This window comes from Salvelinus fontinalis, chromosome 17 (genome assembly GCF_029448725.1).
Source record: "Salvelinus fontinalis isolate EN_2023a chromosome 17, ASM2944872v1, whole genome shotgun sequence".
In the NCBI taxonomy this organism is placed as follows: domain Eukaryota; kingdom Metazoa; phylum Chordata; class Actinopteri; order Salmoniformes; family Salmonidae; genus Salvelinus; species Salvelinus fontinalis.
Window position 1 is genome coordinate 10,271,764 of NC_074681.1, and position 18,250 is coordinate 10,290,013.

General features: G+C 46.6%; 1 protein-coding gene across 1 annotated transcript in view; it reads left to right on the forward strand.

Moving 5' to 3' along the window:
- Positions 1 to 18,250, forward strand: part of tmem236 (transmembrane protein 236) — a 44,917-nt gene that overhangs the window by 14,317 nt on the left and 12,350 nt on the right. The window contains exon 3 of the mRNA XM_055866087.1: positions 15,211 to 15,340. Coding sequence (XP_055722062.1) covers positions 15,211 to 15,340 — 130 coding nt within the window. The remainder of the gene's footprint in view (positions 1 to 15,210; positions 15,341 to 18,250) is intronic.

An 18,250-nucleotide genomic window follows, 5' to 3' on the forward strand; every position in this document is an offset into this window, starting at 1 on the left:
GAGACGTTTTCCTGACGGTGTCTCTATGATGACGTTTTCCTGACGGTGTCTCTATGATGCCGTTTTCCTGACGGTGTCTCTATGATGACGTTTTCCTGACGGTGTCTCTATGATGACGTTTTCCTGACGGTGTCTCTATGGAGACGTTTTCCTGACGGTGTCTCTATGGAGACGTTTTCCTGACGGTGTCTCTATGATGCCGTTTTCCAGACGGTGTCTCTATGGAGACGTTTTCCTGACGGTGTCTCTATGATGCCGTTTTCCTGACGGTGTCTCTATGGAGACGTTTTCCTGACGGTGTCTCTATGATGCCGTTTTCCTGACGGTGTCTCTATGATGCCGTTTTCCTGACGGTGTCTCTATGATGCCGTTTTCCTGACGGTGTCTCTATGATGACGTTTTCCTGACGGTGTCTCTATGGAGATGTTTTCCTGACGGTGTCTCTATGATGCCGTTTTCCTGACGGTGTCTCTATGATGCCGTTTTCCTGACGGTGTCTCTATGATGCCGTTTTCCTGACGGTGTCTCTATGGAGACGTTTTCCTGACGGTGTCTCTATGGAGACGTTTTCCTGACGGTGTCTCTATGGAGACGTTTTCCTGACGGTGTCTCTATGATGACGTTTTCCTGACGGTGTCTCTATGATGACGTTTTCCTGACGGTGTCTCTATGATGACGTTTTCCTGACGGTGTCTCTATGATGCCGTTTTCCTGACGGTGTCTCTATGATGCCGTTTTCCTGACGGTGTCTCTATGATGACGTTTTCCTGACGGTGTCTCTATGATGCCGTTTTCCTGACGGTGTCTCTATGATGCCGTTTTCCTGACGGTGTCTCTATGATGCCGTTTTCCTGACGGTGTCTCTATGATGCCGTTTTCCTGACGGTGTCTCTATGATGACGTTTTCCTGACGGTGTCTCTATGGAGATGTTTTCCTGACGGTGTCTCTATGGAGATGTTTTCCTGACGGCGTCTCTATGGAGATGTTTTCCTGACGGTGTCTCTATGGAGATGTTTTCCTGACGGTGTCTCTATGATGCCGTTTTCCTGACGGTGTCTCTATGAAGACGTTTTCCTGACGGTGTCTCTATGATGACGTTTTCCTGACGGTGTCTCTATGATGACGTTTTCCTGACGGTGTCTCTATGATGACGTTTTCCTGACGGTGTCTCTATGATGACGTTTTCCTGACGGTGTCTCTATGGAGACGTTTTCCTGACGGTGTCTCTATGATGACGTTTTCCTGACGGTGTCTCTATGATGACGTTTTCCTGACGGTGTCTCTATGATGACGTTTTCCTGACGGTGTCTCTATGGAGACGTTTTCCTGACGGTGTCTCTATGGAGACGTTTTCCTGACGGTGTCTCTATGGAGACGTTTTCCTGACGGTGTCTCTATGGAGAGGTTTTCCTGACGGTGTCTCTATGGAGACGTTTTCCTGACGGTGTCTCTATGGAGACGTTTTCCTGACGGTGTCTCTATGGAGACGTTTTCCTGACGGTGTCTCTATGATGACGTTTTCCTGACGGTGTCTCTATGATGACGTTTTCCTGACGGTGTCTCTATGGAGACGTTTTCCTGACGGTGTCTCTATGATGATGTTTTCCTGACGGTGTCTCTATGATGACGTTTTCCTGACGGTGTCTCTATGGAGATGTTTTCCTGACGGTGTCTCTATGATGCCGTTTTCCTGACGGTGTCTCTATGGAGACGTTTTCCTGACGGTGTCTCTATGATGACGTTTTCCTGACGGTGTCTCTATGGAGATGTTTTCCTGACGGTGTCTCTATGATGCCGTTTTCCTGACGGTGTCTCTATGATGCCGTTTTCCTGACGGTGTCTCTATGATGCCGTTTTCCTGACGGTGTCTCTATGGAGACGTTTTCCTGACGGTGTCTCTATGGAGACGTTTTCCTGACGGTGTCTCTATGGAGACGTTTTCCTGACGGTGTCTCTATGATGACGTTTTCCTGACGGTGTCTCTATGATGACGTTTTCCTGACGGTGTCTCTATGATGACGTTTTCCTGACGGTGTCTCTATGATGCCGTTTTCCTGACGGTGTCTCTATGATGCCGTTTTCCTGACGGTGTCTCTATGATGACGTTTTCCTGACGGTGTCTCTATGATGCCGTTTTCCTGACGGTGTCTCTATGATGCCGTTTTCCTGACGGTGTCTCTATGATGCCGTTTTCCTGACGGTGTCTCTATGATGCCGTTTTCCTGACGGTGTCTCTATGATGACGTTTTCCTGACGGTGTCTCTATGGAGATGTTTTCCTGACGGTGTCTCTATGGAGATGTTTTCCTGACGGCGTCTCTATGGAGATGTTTTCCTGACGGTGTCTCTATGGAGATGTTTTCCTGACGGTGTCTCTATGATGCCGTTTTCCTGACGGTGTCTCTATGAAGACGTTTTCCTGACGGTGTCTCTATGATGACGTTTTCCTGACGGTGTCTCTATGATGACGTTTTCCTGACGGTGTCTCTATGATGACGTTTTCCTGACGGTGTCTCTATGATGACGTTTTCCTGACGGTGTCTCTATGGAGACGTTTTCCTGACGGTGTCTCTATGATGACGTTTTCCTGACGGTGTCTCTATGATGACGTTTTCCTGACGGTGTCTCTATGATGACGTTTTCCTGACGGTGTCTCTATGGAGACGTTTTCCTGACGGTGTCTCTATGGAGACGTTTTCCTGACGGTGTCTCTATGGAGACGTTTTCCTGACGGTGTCTCTATGGAGAGGTTTTCCTGACGGTGTCTCTATGGAGACGTTTTCCTGACGGTGTCTCTATGGAGACGTTTTCCTGACGGTGTCTCTATGGAGACGTTTTCCTGACGGTGTCTCTATGATGACGTTTTCCTGACGGTGTCTCTATGATGACGTTTTCCTGACGGTGTCTCTATGGAGACGTTTTCCTGACGGTGTCTCTATGATGATGTTTTCCTGACGGTGTCTCTATGATGACGTTTTCCTGACGGTGTCTCTATGGAGATGTTTTCCTGACGGTGTCTCTATGATGCCGTTTTCCTGACGGTGTCTCTATGGAGACGTTTTCCTGACGGTGTCTCTATGATGACGTTTTCCTGACGGTGTCTCTATGATGACGTTTTCCTGACGGTGTCTCTATGATGACGTTTTCCTGACGGTGTCTCTATGATGACGTTTTCCTGACGGTGTCTCTATGATGACGTTTTCCTGACGGTGTCTCTATGATGACGTTTTCCTGACGGTGTCTCTATGGAGACGTTTTCCTGACGGTGTCTCTATGATGCCGTTTTCCTGACGGTGTCTCTATGATGCCGTTTTCCTGACGGTGTCTCTATGGAGACGTTTTCCTGACGGTGTCTCTATGGAGACGTTTTCCTGACGGTGTCTCTATGATGCCGTTTTCCTGACGGTGTCTCTATAGAGACGTTTTCCTGACGGTGTCTCTATGGAGACGTTTTCCTGACGGTGTCTCTATGATGCCGTTTTCCTGACGGTGTCTCTATGGAGACGTTTTCCTGACGGTGTCTCTATGATGACGTTTTCCTGACGGTGTCTCTATGATGACGTTTTCCTGACGGTGTCTCTATGATGACGTTTTCCTGACGGTGTCTCTATGATGACGTTTTCCTGACGGTGTCTCTATGATGACGTTTTCCTGACGGTGTCTCTATGATGACGTTTTCCTGACGGTGTCTCTATGGAGACGTTTTCCTGACGGTGTCTCTATGATGCCGTTTTCCTGACGGTGTCTCTATGATGCCGTTTTCCTGACGGTGTCTCTATGGAGACGTTTTCCTGACGGTGTCTCTATGATGCCGTTTTCCTGACGGTGTCTCTATGATGCCGTTTTCTTGACGGTGTCTCTATGATGCCGTTTTCCTGACGGTGTCTCTATGATGCCGTTTTCCTGACGGTGTCTCTATGATGACGTTTTCCTGACGGTGTCTCTATGATGACGTTTTCCTGACGGTGTCTCTATGGAGATGTTTTCCTGACGGTGTCTCTATGATGCCGTTTTCCTGACGGTGTCTCTATGATGCCGTTTTCCTGACGGTGTCTCTATGATGCCGTTTTCCTGACGGTGTCTCTATGATGCCGTTTTCCTGACGGTGTCTCTATGGAGACGTTTTCCTGACGGTGTCTCTATGGAGACGTTTTCCTGACGGTGTCTCTATGGAGACGTTTTCCTGACGGTGTCTCTATGATGACGTTTTCCTGACGGTGTCTCTATGGAGACGTTTTCCTGACGGTGTCTCTATGGAGACGTTTTCCTGACGGTGTCTCTATGATGCCGTTTTCCTGACGGTGTCTCTATGGAGATGTTTTCCTGACGGTGTCTCTATGGAGATGTTTTCCTGACGGTGTCTCTATGATGCCGTTTTCCTGACGGTGTCTCTATGATGCCGTTTTCCTGACGGTGTCTCTATGATGCCGTTTTCCTGACGGTGTCTCTATGATGCCGTTTTCCTGACGGTGTCTCTATGGAGACGTTTTCCTGACGGTGTCTCTATGATGCCGTTTTCCTGACGGTGTCTCTATGATGACGTTTTCCTGACGGTGTCTCTATGGAGACGTTTTCCTGACGGTGTCTCTATGATGCCGTTTTCCTGACGGTGTCTCTATGATGCCGTTTTCCTGACGGTATCTCTATGATGACGTTTTCCTGACGGTGTCTCTATGATGCCGTTTTCCTGACGGTGTCTCTATGATGCCGTTTTCCTGACGGTGTCTCTATGGAGACGTTTTCCTGACGGTGTCTCTATGATGCCGTTTTCCTGACGGCGTCTCTATGGAGACGTTTTCCTGACGGCGTCTCTATGGAGACGTTTTCCTGACGGCGTCTCTATGGAGACGTTTTCCTGACGGCGTCTCTATGGAGACGTTTTCCTGACGGTGTCTCTATGATGCCGTTTTCCTGACGGTGTCTCTATGGAGACGTTTTCCTGACGGTGTCTCTATGGAGACGTTTTCCTGACGGTGTCTCTATGATGCCGTTTTCCTGACGGTGTCTCTATGATGCCGTTTTCCTGACGGTGTCTCTATGATGCCGTTTTCCTGACGGTGTCTCTATGGAGACGTTTTCCTGACGGTGTCTCTATGATGCCGTTTTCCTGACGGCGTCTCTATGGAGACGTTTTCCTGACGGCGTCTCTATGGAGACGTTTTCCTGACGGCGTCTCTATGGAGACGTTTTCCTGACGGCGTCTCTATGGAGACGTTTTAATGACGGTGTCTCTATGATGCCGTTTTCCAGACGGTGTCTCTATGGAGACGTTTTCCTGACGGTGTCTCTATGATGCCGTTTTCCTGACGGTGTCTCTATGGAGACGTTTTCCTGACGGTGTCTCTATGATGCCGTTTTCCTGACGGTGTCTCTATGATGCCGTTTTCCTGACGGTGTCTCTATGATGCCGTTTTCCTGACGGTGTCTCTATGATGACGTTTTCCTGACGGTGTCTCTATGGAGATGTTTTCCTGACGGTGTCTCTATGATGCCGTTTTCCTGACGGTGTCTCTATGATGCCGTTTTCCTGACGGTGTCTCTATGATGCCGTTTTCCTGACGGTGTCTCTATGGAGACGTTTTCCTGACGGTGTCTCTATGGAGACGTTTTCCTGACGGTGTCTCTATGGAGACGTTTTCCTGACGGTGTCTCTATGATGACGTTTTCCTGACGGTGTCTCTATGATGACGTTTTCCTGACGGTGTCTCTATGATGACGTTTTCCTGACGGTGTCTCTATGATGCCGTTTTCCTGACGGTGTCTCTATGATGCCGTTTTCCTGACGGTGTCTCTATGATGACGTTTTCCTGACGGTGTCTCTATGATGCCGTTTTCCTGACGGTGTCTCTATGATGCCGTTTTCCTGACGGTGTCTCTATGATGCCGTTTTCCTGACGGTGTCTCTATGATGCCGTTTTCCTGACGGTGTCTCTATGATGACGTTTTCCTGACGGTGTCTCTATGGAGACGTTTTCCTGACGGTGTCTCTATGGAGATGTTTTCCTGACGGCGTCTCTATGGAGATGTTTTCCTGACGGCGTCTCTATGGAGATGTTTTCCTGACGGTGTCTCTATGATGCCGTTTTCCTGACGGTGTCTCTATGAAGACGTTTTCCTGACGGTGTCTCTATGATGACGTTTTCCTGACGGTGTCTCTATGATGACGTTTTCCTGACGGTGTCTCTATGATGACGTTTTCCTGACGGTGTCTCTATGATGACGTTTTCCTGACGGTGTCTCTATGGAGACGTTTTCCTGACGGTGTCTCTATGATGACGTTTTCCTGACGGTGTCTCTATGATGACGTTTTCCTGACGGTGTCTCTATGATGACGTTTTCCTGACGGTGTCTCTATGGAGACGTTTTCCTGACGGTGTCTCTATGGAGACGTTTTCCTGACGGTGTCTCTATGGAGACGTTTTCCTGACGGTGTCTCTATGGAGACGTTTTCCTGACGGTGTCTCTATGGAGACGTTTTCCTGACGGTGTCTCTATGATGACGTTTTCCTGACGGTGTCTCTATGATGACGTTTTCCTGACGGTGTCTCTATGGAGACGTTTTCCTGACGGTGTCTCTATGATGATGTTTTCCTGACGGTGTCTCTATGATGACGTTTTCCTGACGGTGTCTCTATGGAGATGTTTTCCAGACGGTGTCTCTATGGAGACGTTTTCCTGACGGTGTCTCTATGATGCCGTTTTCCTGACGGTGTCTCTATGGAGACGTTTTCCTGACGGTGTCTCTATGATGCCGTTTTCCTGACGGCGTCTCTATGGAGACGTTTTCCTGACGGCGTCTCTATGGAGACGTTTTCCTGACGGCGTCTCTATGGAGACGTTTTCCTGACGGCGTCTCTATGGAGACGTTTTCCTGACGGTGTCTCTATGATGCCGTTTTCCAGACGGTGTCTCTATGGAGACGTTTTCCTGACGGTGTCTCTATGATGCCGTTTTCCTGACGGTGTCTCTATGGAGACGTTTTCCTGACGGTGTCTCTATGATGCCGTTTTCCTGACGGTGTCTCTATGATGCCGTTTTCCTGACGGTGTCTCTATGATGCCGTTTTCCTGACGGTGTCTCTATGATGACGTTTTCCTGACGGTGTCTCTATGGAGACGTTTTCCTGACGGTGTCTCTATGATGCCGTTTTCCTGACGGTGTCTCTATGATGCCGTTTTCCTGACGGTGTCTCTATGATGCCGTTTTCCTGACGGTGTCTCTATGGAGACGTTTTCCTGACGGTGTCTCTATGGAGACGTTTTCCTGACGGTGTCTCTATGGAGACGTTTTCCTGACGGTGTCTCTATGATGACGTTTTCCTGACGGTGTCTCTATGATGACGTTTTCCTGACGGTGTCTCTATGATGACGTTTTCCTGACGGTGTCTCTATGATGCCGTTTTCCTGACGGTGTCTCTATGATGCCGTTTTCCTGACGGTGTCTCTATGATGACGTTTTCCTGACGGTGTCTCTATGATGCCGTTTTCCTGACGGTGTCTCTATGATGCCGTTTTCCTGACGGTGTCTCTATGATGCCGTTTTCCTGACGGTGTCTCTATGATGCCGTTTTCCTGACGGTGTCTCTATGATGACGTTTTCCTGACGGTGTCTCTATGGAGATGTTTTCCTGACGGTGTCTCTATGGAGATGTTTTCCTGACGGCGTCTCTATGGAGATGTTTTCCTGACGGCGTCTCTATGGAGATGTTTTCCTGACGGTGTCTCTATGATGCCGTTTTCCTGACGGTGTCTCTATGAAGACGTTTTCCTGACGGTGTCTCTATGATGACGTTTTCCTGACGGTGTCTCTATGAAGACGTTTTCCTGACGGTGTCTCTATGATGACGTTTTCCTGACGGTGTCTCTATGATGACGTTTTCCTGACGGTGTCTCTATGATGACGTTTTCCTGACGGTGTCTCTATGATGACGTTTTCCTGACGGTGTCTCTATGGAGACGTTTTCCTGACGGTGTCTCTATGATGACGTTTTCCTGACGGTGTCTCTATGATGCCGTTTTCCTGACGGTGTCTCTATGATGCCGTTTTCCTGACGGTGTCTCTATGATGCCGTTTTCCTGACGGTGTCTCTATGATGCCGTTTTCCTGACGGTGTCTCTATGATGACGTTTTCCTGACGGTGTCTCTATGGAGATGTTTTCCTGACGGTGTCTCTATGGAGATGTTTTCCTGACGGCGTCTCTATGGAGATGTTTTCCTGACGGCGTCTCTATGGAGATGTTTTCCTGACGGTGTCTCTATGATGCCGTTTTCCTGACGGTGTCTCTATGAAGACGTTTTCCTGACGGTGTCTCTATGATGACGTTTTCCTGACGGTGTCTCTATGATGACGTTTTCCTGACGGTGTCTCTATGATGACGTTTTCCTGACGGTGTCTCTATGATGACGTTTTCCTGACGGTGTCTATATGGAGACGTTTTCCTGACGGTGTCTCTATGATGACGTTTTCCTGACGGTGTCTCTATGATGACGTTTTCCTGACGGTGTCTCTATGATGACGTTTTCCTGACGGTGTCTCTATGGAGACGTTTTCCTGACGGTGTCTCTATGGAGACGTTTTCCTGACGGTGTCTCTATGGAGACGTTTTCCTGACGGTGTCTCTATGGAGACGTTTTCCTGACGGTGTCTCTATGGAGACGTTTTCCTGACGGTGTCTCTATGATGCCGTTTTCCTGACGGTGTCTCTATGGAGACGTTTTCCTGACGGTGTCTCTATGATGCCGTTTTCCTGACGGTGTCTCTATGATGCCGTTTTCCTGACGGTGTCTCTATGATGCCGTTTTCCTGACGGTGTCTCTATGATGACGTTTTCCTGACGGTGTCTCTATGGAGATGTTTTCCTGACGGTGTCTCTATGATGCCGTTTTCCTGACGGTGTCTCTATGATGCCGTTTTCCTGACGGTGTCTCTATGATGCCGTTTTCCTGACGGTGTCTCTATGATGCCGTTTTCCTGACGGTGTCTCTATGGAGACGTTTTCCTGACGGTGTCTCTATGGAGACGTTTTCCTGACGGTGTCTCTATGGAGACGTTTTCCTGACGGTGTCTCTATGATGACGTTTTCCTGACGGTGTCTCTATGATGACGTTTTCCTGACGGTGTCTCTATGATGACGTTTTCCTGACGGTGTCTCTATGATGACGTTTTCCTGACGGTGTCTCTATGATGCCGTTTTCCTGACGGTGTCTCTATGATGCCGTTTTCCTGACGGTGTCTCTATGATGACGTTTTCCTGACGGTGTCTCTATGATGCCGTTTTCCTGACGGTGTCTCTATGATGCCGTTTTCCTGACGGTGTCTCTATGATGCCGTTTTCCTGACGGTGTCTCTATGATGCCGTTTTCCTGACGGTGTCTCTATGATGACGTTTTCCTGACGGTGTCTCTATGGAGATGTTTTCCTGACGGCGTCTCTATGGAGATGTTTTCCTGACGGCGTCTCTATGGAGATGTTTTCCTGACGGCGTCTCTATGGAGATGTTTTCCTGACGGTGTCTCTATGATGCCGTTTTCCTGACGGTGTCTCTATGATGCCGTTTTCCTGACGGTGTCTCTATGATGACGTTTTCCTGACGGTGTCTCTATGATGACGTTTTCCTGACGGTGTCTCTATGATGACGTTTTCCTGACGGTGTCTCTATGATGACGTTTTCCTGACGGTGTCTCTATGGAGACGTTTTCCTGACGGTGTCTCTATGATGACGTTTTCCTGACGGTGTCTCTATGATGACGTTTTCCTGACGGTGTCTCTATGATGACGTTTTCCTGACGGTGTCTCTATGGAGACGTTTTCCTGACGGTGTCTCTATGGAGACGTTTTCCTGACGGTGTCTCTATGGAGACGTTTTCCTGACGGTGTCTCTATGGAGACGTTTTCCTGACGGTGTCTCTATGGAGACGTTTTCCTGACGGTGTCTCTATGGAGACGTTTTCCTGACGGTGTCTCTATGATGACGTTTTCCTGACGGTGTCTCTATGATGACGTTTTCCTGACGGTGTCTCTATGGAGACGTTTTCCTGACGGTGTCTCTATGATGATGTTTTCCTGACGGTGTCTCTATGATGACGTTTTCCTGACGGTGTCTCTATGGAGATGTTTTCCTGACGGTGTCTCTATGATGCCGTTTTCCTGACGGTGTCTCTATAGAGACGTTTTCCTGACGGTGTCTCTATGGAGACGTTTTCCTGACGGTGTCTCTATGATGCCGTTTTCCTGACGGTGTCTCTATGGAGATGTTTTCCTGACGGTGTCTCTATGATGACGTTTTCCTGACGGTGTCTCTATGATGACGTTTTCCTGACGGTGTCTCTATGATGACGTTTTCCTGACGGTGTCTCTATGATGACGTTTTCCTGACGGTGTCTCTATGATGACGTTTTCCTGACGGTGTCTCTATGGAGACGTTTTCCTGACGGTGTCTCTATGATGCCGTTTTCCTGACGGTGTCTCTATGATGCCGTTTTCCTGACGGTGTCTCTATGGAGACGTTTTCCTGACGGTGTCTCTATGATGCCGTTTTCCTGACGGTGTCTCTATGATGCCGTTTTCCTGACGGTGTCTCTATGATGCCGTTTTCCTGACGGTGTCTCTATGATGCCGTTTTCCTGACGGTGTCTCTATGATGACGTTTTCCTGACGGTGTCTCTATGATGACGTTTTCCTGACGGTGTCTCTATGGAGATGTTTTCCTGACGGTGTCTCTATGATGCCGTTTTCCTGACGGTGTCTCTATGATGTCGTTTTCCTGACGGTGTCTCTATGATGCCGTTTTCCTGACGGTGTCTCTATGATGCCGTTTTCCTGACGGTGTCTCTATGGAGACGTTTTCCTGACGGTGTCTCTATGGAGACGTTTTCCTGACGGTGTCTCTATGGAGACGTTTTCCTGACGGTGTCTCTATGATGACGTTTTCCTGACGGTGTCTCTATGGAGACGTTTTCCTGACGGTGTCTCTATGGAGACGTTTTCCTGACGGTGTCTCTATGATGCCGTTTTCCTGACGGTGTCTCTATGGAGATGTTTTCCTGACGGTGTCTCTATGGAGATGTTTTCCTGACGGTGTCTCTATGATGCCGTTTTCCTGACGGTGTCTCTATGATGCCGTTTTCCTGACGGTGTCTCTATGATGCCGTTTTCCTGACGGTGTCTCTATGATGCCGTTTTCCTGACGGTGTCTCTATGGAGACGTTTTCCTGACGGTGTCTCTATGATGCCGTTTTCCTGACGGTGTCTCTATGATGACGTTTTCCTGACGGTGTCTCTATGGAGACGTTTTCCTGACGGTGTCTCTATGATGACGTTTTCCTGACGGTGTCTCTATGATGACGTTTTCCTGACGGTGTCTCTATGATGACGTTTTCCTGACGGTGTCTCTATGATGACGTTTTCCTGACGGTGTCTCTATGATGACGTTTTCCTGACGGTGTCTCTATGATGACGTTTTCCTGACGGTGTCTCTATGGAGACGTTTTCCTGACGGTGTCTCTATGATGCCGTTTTCCTGACGGTGTCTCTATGATGCCGTTTTCCTGACGGTGTCTCTATGGAGACGTTTTCCTGACGGTGTCTCTATGATGCCGTTTTCCTGACGGTGTCTCTATGATGCCGTTTTCCTGACGGTGTCTCTATGATGCCGTTTTCCTGACGGTGTCTCTATGATGCCGTTTTCCTGACGGTGTCTCTATGATGACGTTTTCCTGACGGTGTCTCTATGATGACGTTTTCCTGACGGTGTCTCTATGGAGATGTTTTCCTGACGGTGTCTCTATGATGCCGTTTTCCTGACGGTGTCTCTATGATGTCGTTTTCCTGACGGTGTCTCTATGATGCCGTTTTCCTGACGGTGTCTCTATGATGCCGTTTTCCTGACGGTGTCTCTATGGAGACGTTTTCCTGACGGTGTCTCTATGGAGACGTTTTCCTGACGGTGTCTCTATGGAGACGTTTTCCTGACGGTGTCTCTATGATGACGTTTTCCTGACGGTGTCTCTATGGAGACGTTTTCCTGACGGTGTCTCTATGGAGACGTTTTCCTGACGGTGTCTCTATGATGCCGTTTTCCTGACGGTGTCTCTATGATGCCGTTTTCCTGACGGTGTCTCTATGGAGATGTTTTCCTGACGGTGTCTCTATGATGCCGTTTTCCTGACGGTGTCTCTATGATGTCGTTTTCCTGACGGTGTCTCTATGATGCCGTTTTCCTGACGGTGTCTCTATGATGCCGTTTTCCTGACGGTGTCTCTATGGAGACGTTTTCCTGACGGTGTCTCTATGATGCCGTTTTCCTGACGGTGTCTCTATGATGACGTTTTCCTGACGGTGTCTCTATGGAGACGTTTTCCTGACGGTGTCTCTATGATGCCGTTTTCCTGACGGTGTCTCTATGATGCCGTTTTCCTGACGGTATCTCTATGATGACGTTTTCCTGACGGTGTCTCTATGATGCCGTTTTCCTGACGGTGTCTCTATGATGCCGTTTTCCTGACGGTGTCTCTATGGAGACGTTTTCCTGACGGTGTCTCTATGATGCCGTTTTCCTGACGGCGTCTCTATGGAGACGTTTTCCTGACGGCGTCTCTATGGAGACGTTTTCCTGACGGCGTCTCTATGGAGACGTTTTCCTGACGGCGTCTCTATGGAGACGTTTTCCTGACGGTGTCTCTATGATGCCGTTTTCCTGACGGTGTCTCTATGGAGACGTTTTCCTGACGGTGTCTCTATGGAGACGTTTTCCTGACGGTGTCTCTATGATGCCGTTTTCCTGACGGTGTCTCTATGATGCCGTTTTCCTGACGGTGTCTCTATGATGCCGTTTTCCTGACGGTGTCTCTATGGAGACGTTTTCCTGACGGTGTCTCTATGATGCCGTTTTCCTGACGGTGTCTCTATGACGACGTTTTCCTGACGGTGTCTCTATGGAGATGTTTTCCTGACGGTGTCTCTATGGAGACGTTTTCCTGACGGTGTCTCTATGGAGACGTCTTCCTGACGGTGTCTCTATGGAGACGTTTTCCTGACGGTGTCTCTATGATGCCGTTTTCCTGACGGTGTCTCTATGATGCCGTTTTCCTGACGGCGTCTCTATGGAGATGTTTTCCTGACGGCGTCTCTATGGAGATGTTTTCCTGACGGTGTCTCTATGGAGATGTTTTCCTGACGGTGTCTCTATGATGACGTTTTCCTGACGGTGTCTCTATGGAGATGTTTTCCTGACGGTGTCTATATGGAGACGTTTTCCTGACGGTGTCTCTATGGAGACGTTTTCCTGACGGTGTCTCTATGGAGATGTTTTCCTGACGGTGTCTCTATGATGCCGTTTTCCTGACGGTGTCTCTATGATGCCGTTTTCCTGACGGTGTCTCTATGGAGCCGTTTTCCTGACGGTGTCTCTATCGAGACGTTTTCCTGACGGTGTCTCTATGGAGATGTTTTCCTGACGGTGTCTCTATGGAGATGTTTTCCTGACGGTGTCTCTATGGAGATGTTTTCCTGACGGTGTCTCTATGATGCCGTTTTCCTGACGGTGTCTCTATGATGCCGTTTTCCTGACGGTGTCTCTATGATGCCGTTTTCCTGACGGTGTCTCTATGATGACGTTTTCCTGACGGTGTCTCTATGATGACGTTTTCCTGACGGTGTCTCTATGATGAAGTTTTCCTGACGGTGTCTCTATGGAGATGTTTTCCTGACGGTGTCTCTATGATGCCGTTTTCCTGACGGTGTCTCTATGATGCCGTTTTCCTGACGGTGTCTCTATGATGCCGTTTTCCTGACGGTGTCTCTATGGAGACGTTTTCCTGACGGTGTCTCTGTGACGACGTTTTCCTGACGGTGTCTCTATGGAGACGTTTTTCTGACGGTGTCTCTATGGAGATGTTTTCCTGACGGTGTCTCTATGGAGATGTTTTCCTGACGGTGTCTCTATGGAGATGTTTTCCTGACGGTGTCTCTATGGAGATGTTTTCCTGACGGTGTCTCTATGGAGATGTTTTCCTGACGGTGTCTCTATGGAGACGTTTTCCTGACGGTGTCTCTATGACGACGTTTTCCTGACGGTGTCTCTATGGAGACGTTTTCCTGACGGTGTCTCTATGGAGATGTTTTCCTGACGGTGTCTCTATGGAGATGTTTTCCTGACGGTGTCTCTATGGAGATGTTTTCCTGACGGTGTCTCTATGGAGATGTTTTCCTGACGGTGTCTCTATGATGCCGTTTTCCTGACGGTGTCTCTATGATGACGTTTTCCTGACGGTGTCTCTATGACGACGTTTTCCTGACGGTGTCTCTATGGAGACGTTTTCCTGACGGTGTCTCTATGGAGATGTTTTCCTGACGGTGTCTCTATGGAGATGTTTTCCTGACGGTGTCTCTATGACGACGTTTTCCTGACGGTGTCTCTATGGAGACGTTTTCCTGACGGTGTCTCTATGATGCCGTTTTCCTGACGGTGTCTCTATGATGCCGTTTTCCTGACGGTGTCTCTATGACGACGTTTTCCTGACGGTGTCTCTATGGAGCCGTTTTCCTGACGGTGTCTCTATGGAGACGTTTTCCTGACGGTGTCTCTATGATGACGTTTTCCTGACGGTGTCTCTATGGAGATGTTTTCCTGACGGTGTCTCTATGATGCCGTTTTCCTGACGGTGTCTCTATGGAGATGTTTTCCTGACGGTGTCTCTATGGAGATGTTTTCCTGACGGCGTCTCTATGGAGATGTTTTCCTGACGGTGTCTCTATGGAGATGTTTTCCTGACGGTGTCTCTATGGAGATGTTTTCCTGACGGCGTCTCTATGGAGATGTTTTCCTGACGGTGTCTCTATGATGACGTTTTCCTGACGGTGTCTCAAATTTTCCAATGATGACCTTAACCCCTAGCCCTAAACTTAACCCCTAACATCTAACCTTAACCCCTAGCCCTGAACTTAACCCCTGACATCTAACCTTAACCCCTAGCCCTAAACTTAACCCCTAACATCTAACCTTAACCCCTAGCCCTAAACTTAACCCCTAACATCTAACCTTAACCCCTAGCCCTGAACTTAACCCCTGACATCTAACCTTAACCCCTAGCCCTAAACTTAACCCCTAACATCTAACCTTAACCCCTAGCCCTAAACTTAACCCCTGACATCTAACCTTAACCCCTAGCCCTAAACCCTAACTCAATCTCGCTCTACGTCGGTCCATTCAGGTGCAGGTGGATAAGGGACCCCAGTACAGACAGGACCACTTCTCTGAGCTGCCCGCCTCTCTTGTGCTCTTCTCTCTCATCTGTGTGGATATCATCGAGAGGATCCGGCCGTGCTGCCTCACTGGGCAAGGTACCGTTGTTACTGCCTCACTGGGCAAGGTACCGTTGTTACTGCCTCACTGGGCAAGGTACCGTTGTTACTGCCTCACTGGGCAAGGTACCGTTGTTACTGCCTCACTGGGCAAGGTACCGTTGTTACTGCCTCACTGGGCAAGGTACCGTTGTTACTGCCTCACTGGGCATGGTACCGTTGTTACTGCCTCACTGGGCATGGTACCGTTGTTACTGCCTCACTGGGCATGGTACCGTTGTTACTGCCTCACTGGGCAAGGTACCGTTGTTACTGCCTCACTGGGCAAGGTACCGTTGTTACTGCCTCACTGGGTATGGTACCGTTGTTACTGCCTCACTGGGCATGGTACCGTTGTTACTGCCTCACTGGGCATGGTACCGTTGTTACTGCCTCACTGGGTATGGTACCGTTGTTACTGCCTCACTGGGCGTTGTACCGTTGTTACTGCCTCACTGGGCAAGGTACCGTTGTTACTGCCTCACTTCAGATGGTAGTGATAAATCTGCTACTAGTAATGTATTTATGCTACTGATGCTACTAGTAAAGTATATCTGCTACAAGTGCTACTACTAATGTATATCTGCTACTACTAATGTATATCTGCTACTAGTGATGTATATCTGCTACTAGTAATGTATATCTGGTACTGGTAATGTATATCTGCTACTGGTAATGAATAACTGCTATTAGTAATGTATATCTGCTACTAGTAATGTATACCTGCTACTAGTAATGTATACCTGCTACTAGTAATGTATATCTGCTACTAGTAATGTATATCTGCTACTAGTAATGTATATCTGCTACTAGTAATGTATATCTGCTACTAGTAATGTATATCTGCTACTAGTACTACTAGTAATGTATATCTGCTACTAGTAATGTATATCTGCTACTAGTAATGTATATCTGCTACTAGTAATGTATATCTGCTACTAGTAATGTATATCTGCTACTAGTAATGTATATCTGCTACTAGTAATGTATATCTGCTACTAGTAATGTATATCTGCTACTAGTGATGTATATCTGCTACTAGTGATGTATATCTGCTACTAGTAATGTATATCTGGTACTGGTAATGTATATCTGCTACTAGTAATGTATATCTGCTACTAGTAATGTATATCTGCTACTAGTACTACTAGTAATGTATATCTGCTACTAGTAATGTATATCTGCTACTAGTAATGTATATCTGCTACTAGTACTACTAGTAATGTATATCTGCTACTAGTACTACTAGTAATGTATATCTGCTACTAGTAATGAATACCTGCTACTGATGCTACTAGTAATGTATATCTGCTACTAGTAATGTATATCTGCTACTAGTAATGTATATCTGCTACTAGTAATGTATATCTGCTACTAGTACTACTAGTAATGTATATCTGCTACTAGTAATGTATATCTGCTACTAGTAATGTATATCTGCTACTAGTAATGTATATCTGCTACTAGTGATGTATATCTGCTACTAGTAATGTATATCTGCTACTAGTAATGTATATCTGCTACTAGTAATGTATATCTGCTACTAGTAATGTATATCTGCTACTAGTAATGTATATCTGCTACTAGTAATGTATATCTGCTACTAGTAATGTATATCTGCTACTAGTGATGTATATCTGCTACTAGTAATGTATATCTGCTACTAGTGATGTATATCTGCTACTAGTAATGTATATCTGCTACTAGTAATGTATATCTGCTACTAGTAATGTATATCTGCTACTAGTAATGTATATCTGCTACTAGTAATGTATATCTGCTACTAGTGATGTATATCTGCTACTAGTACTGTATATCTGCTACTAGTACTGTATATCTGCTACTAGTGATGTATATCTGCTACTAGTAATGTATATCTGCTACTAGTAATGTATATCTGCTACTAGTAATGTATATCTGCTACTAGTAATGTATATCTGCTACTAGTGATGTATATCTGCTACTAGTAATGTATATCTGCTACTAGTAATGTATATCTGCTACTAGTACTACTAGTAATGTATATCTGCTACTACTAATGTATATCTGTTACTAGTGATGTATATCTGCTACTAGTAATGTATATCTGCTACTAGTGATGTATATCTGCTACTAGTAATGAATACCTGCTACTGATGCTACTACTAATGTATATCTGTTACTAGTGATGTATATCTGCTACTAGTAATGTATATCTGCTACTAGTAATGTATATCTGCTACTAGTACTACTAGTAATGTATATCTGCTACTAGTGATGTATATCTGCTACCAGTGATGTATATCTGCTACTAGTAATGTATATATGTTACTAGTGATGTATATCTGCAACTAGTAATGTATATCTGCTACTAGTGATGTATATCTGCTACTAGTGATGTATATCTGCTACTAGTACTACTAGTAATGTATATCTGCTACTAGTGATGTATATCTGCTACTAGTAATGTATATCTGCTACTAGTAATGTATATCTGCTACTAGTACTACTAGTAATGTATATCTGCTACTAGTAATGTATATCTGCTACTAGTACTACTAGTAATGTATATCTGCTACTAGTACTACTAGTAATGTATATCTGCTACTGGTACTACTAGTAATGTATATCTGCTACTAGTACTACTAGTAATGTATATCTGCTACTAGTAATGTATATCTGCTACTAGTACTACTAGTAATGTATATCTGCTACTAGTGATGTATATCTGCTACTAGTGATGTATATCTGCTACTAGTACTACTAGTAATGTATATCTGCTACTAGTGATGTATATCTGCTACTAGTAATGTATATCTGCTACTAGTAATGTATATCTGCTACTAGTACTACTAGTAATGTATATCTGCTACTAGTGATGTATATCTGCTACTAGTGATGTATATCTGCTACTGGTAATGTATTTCTGCT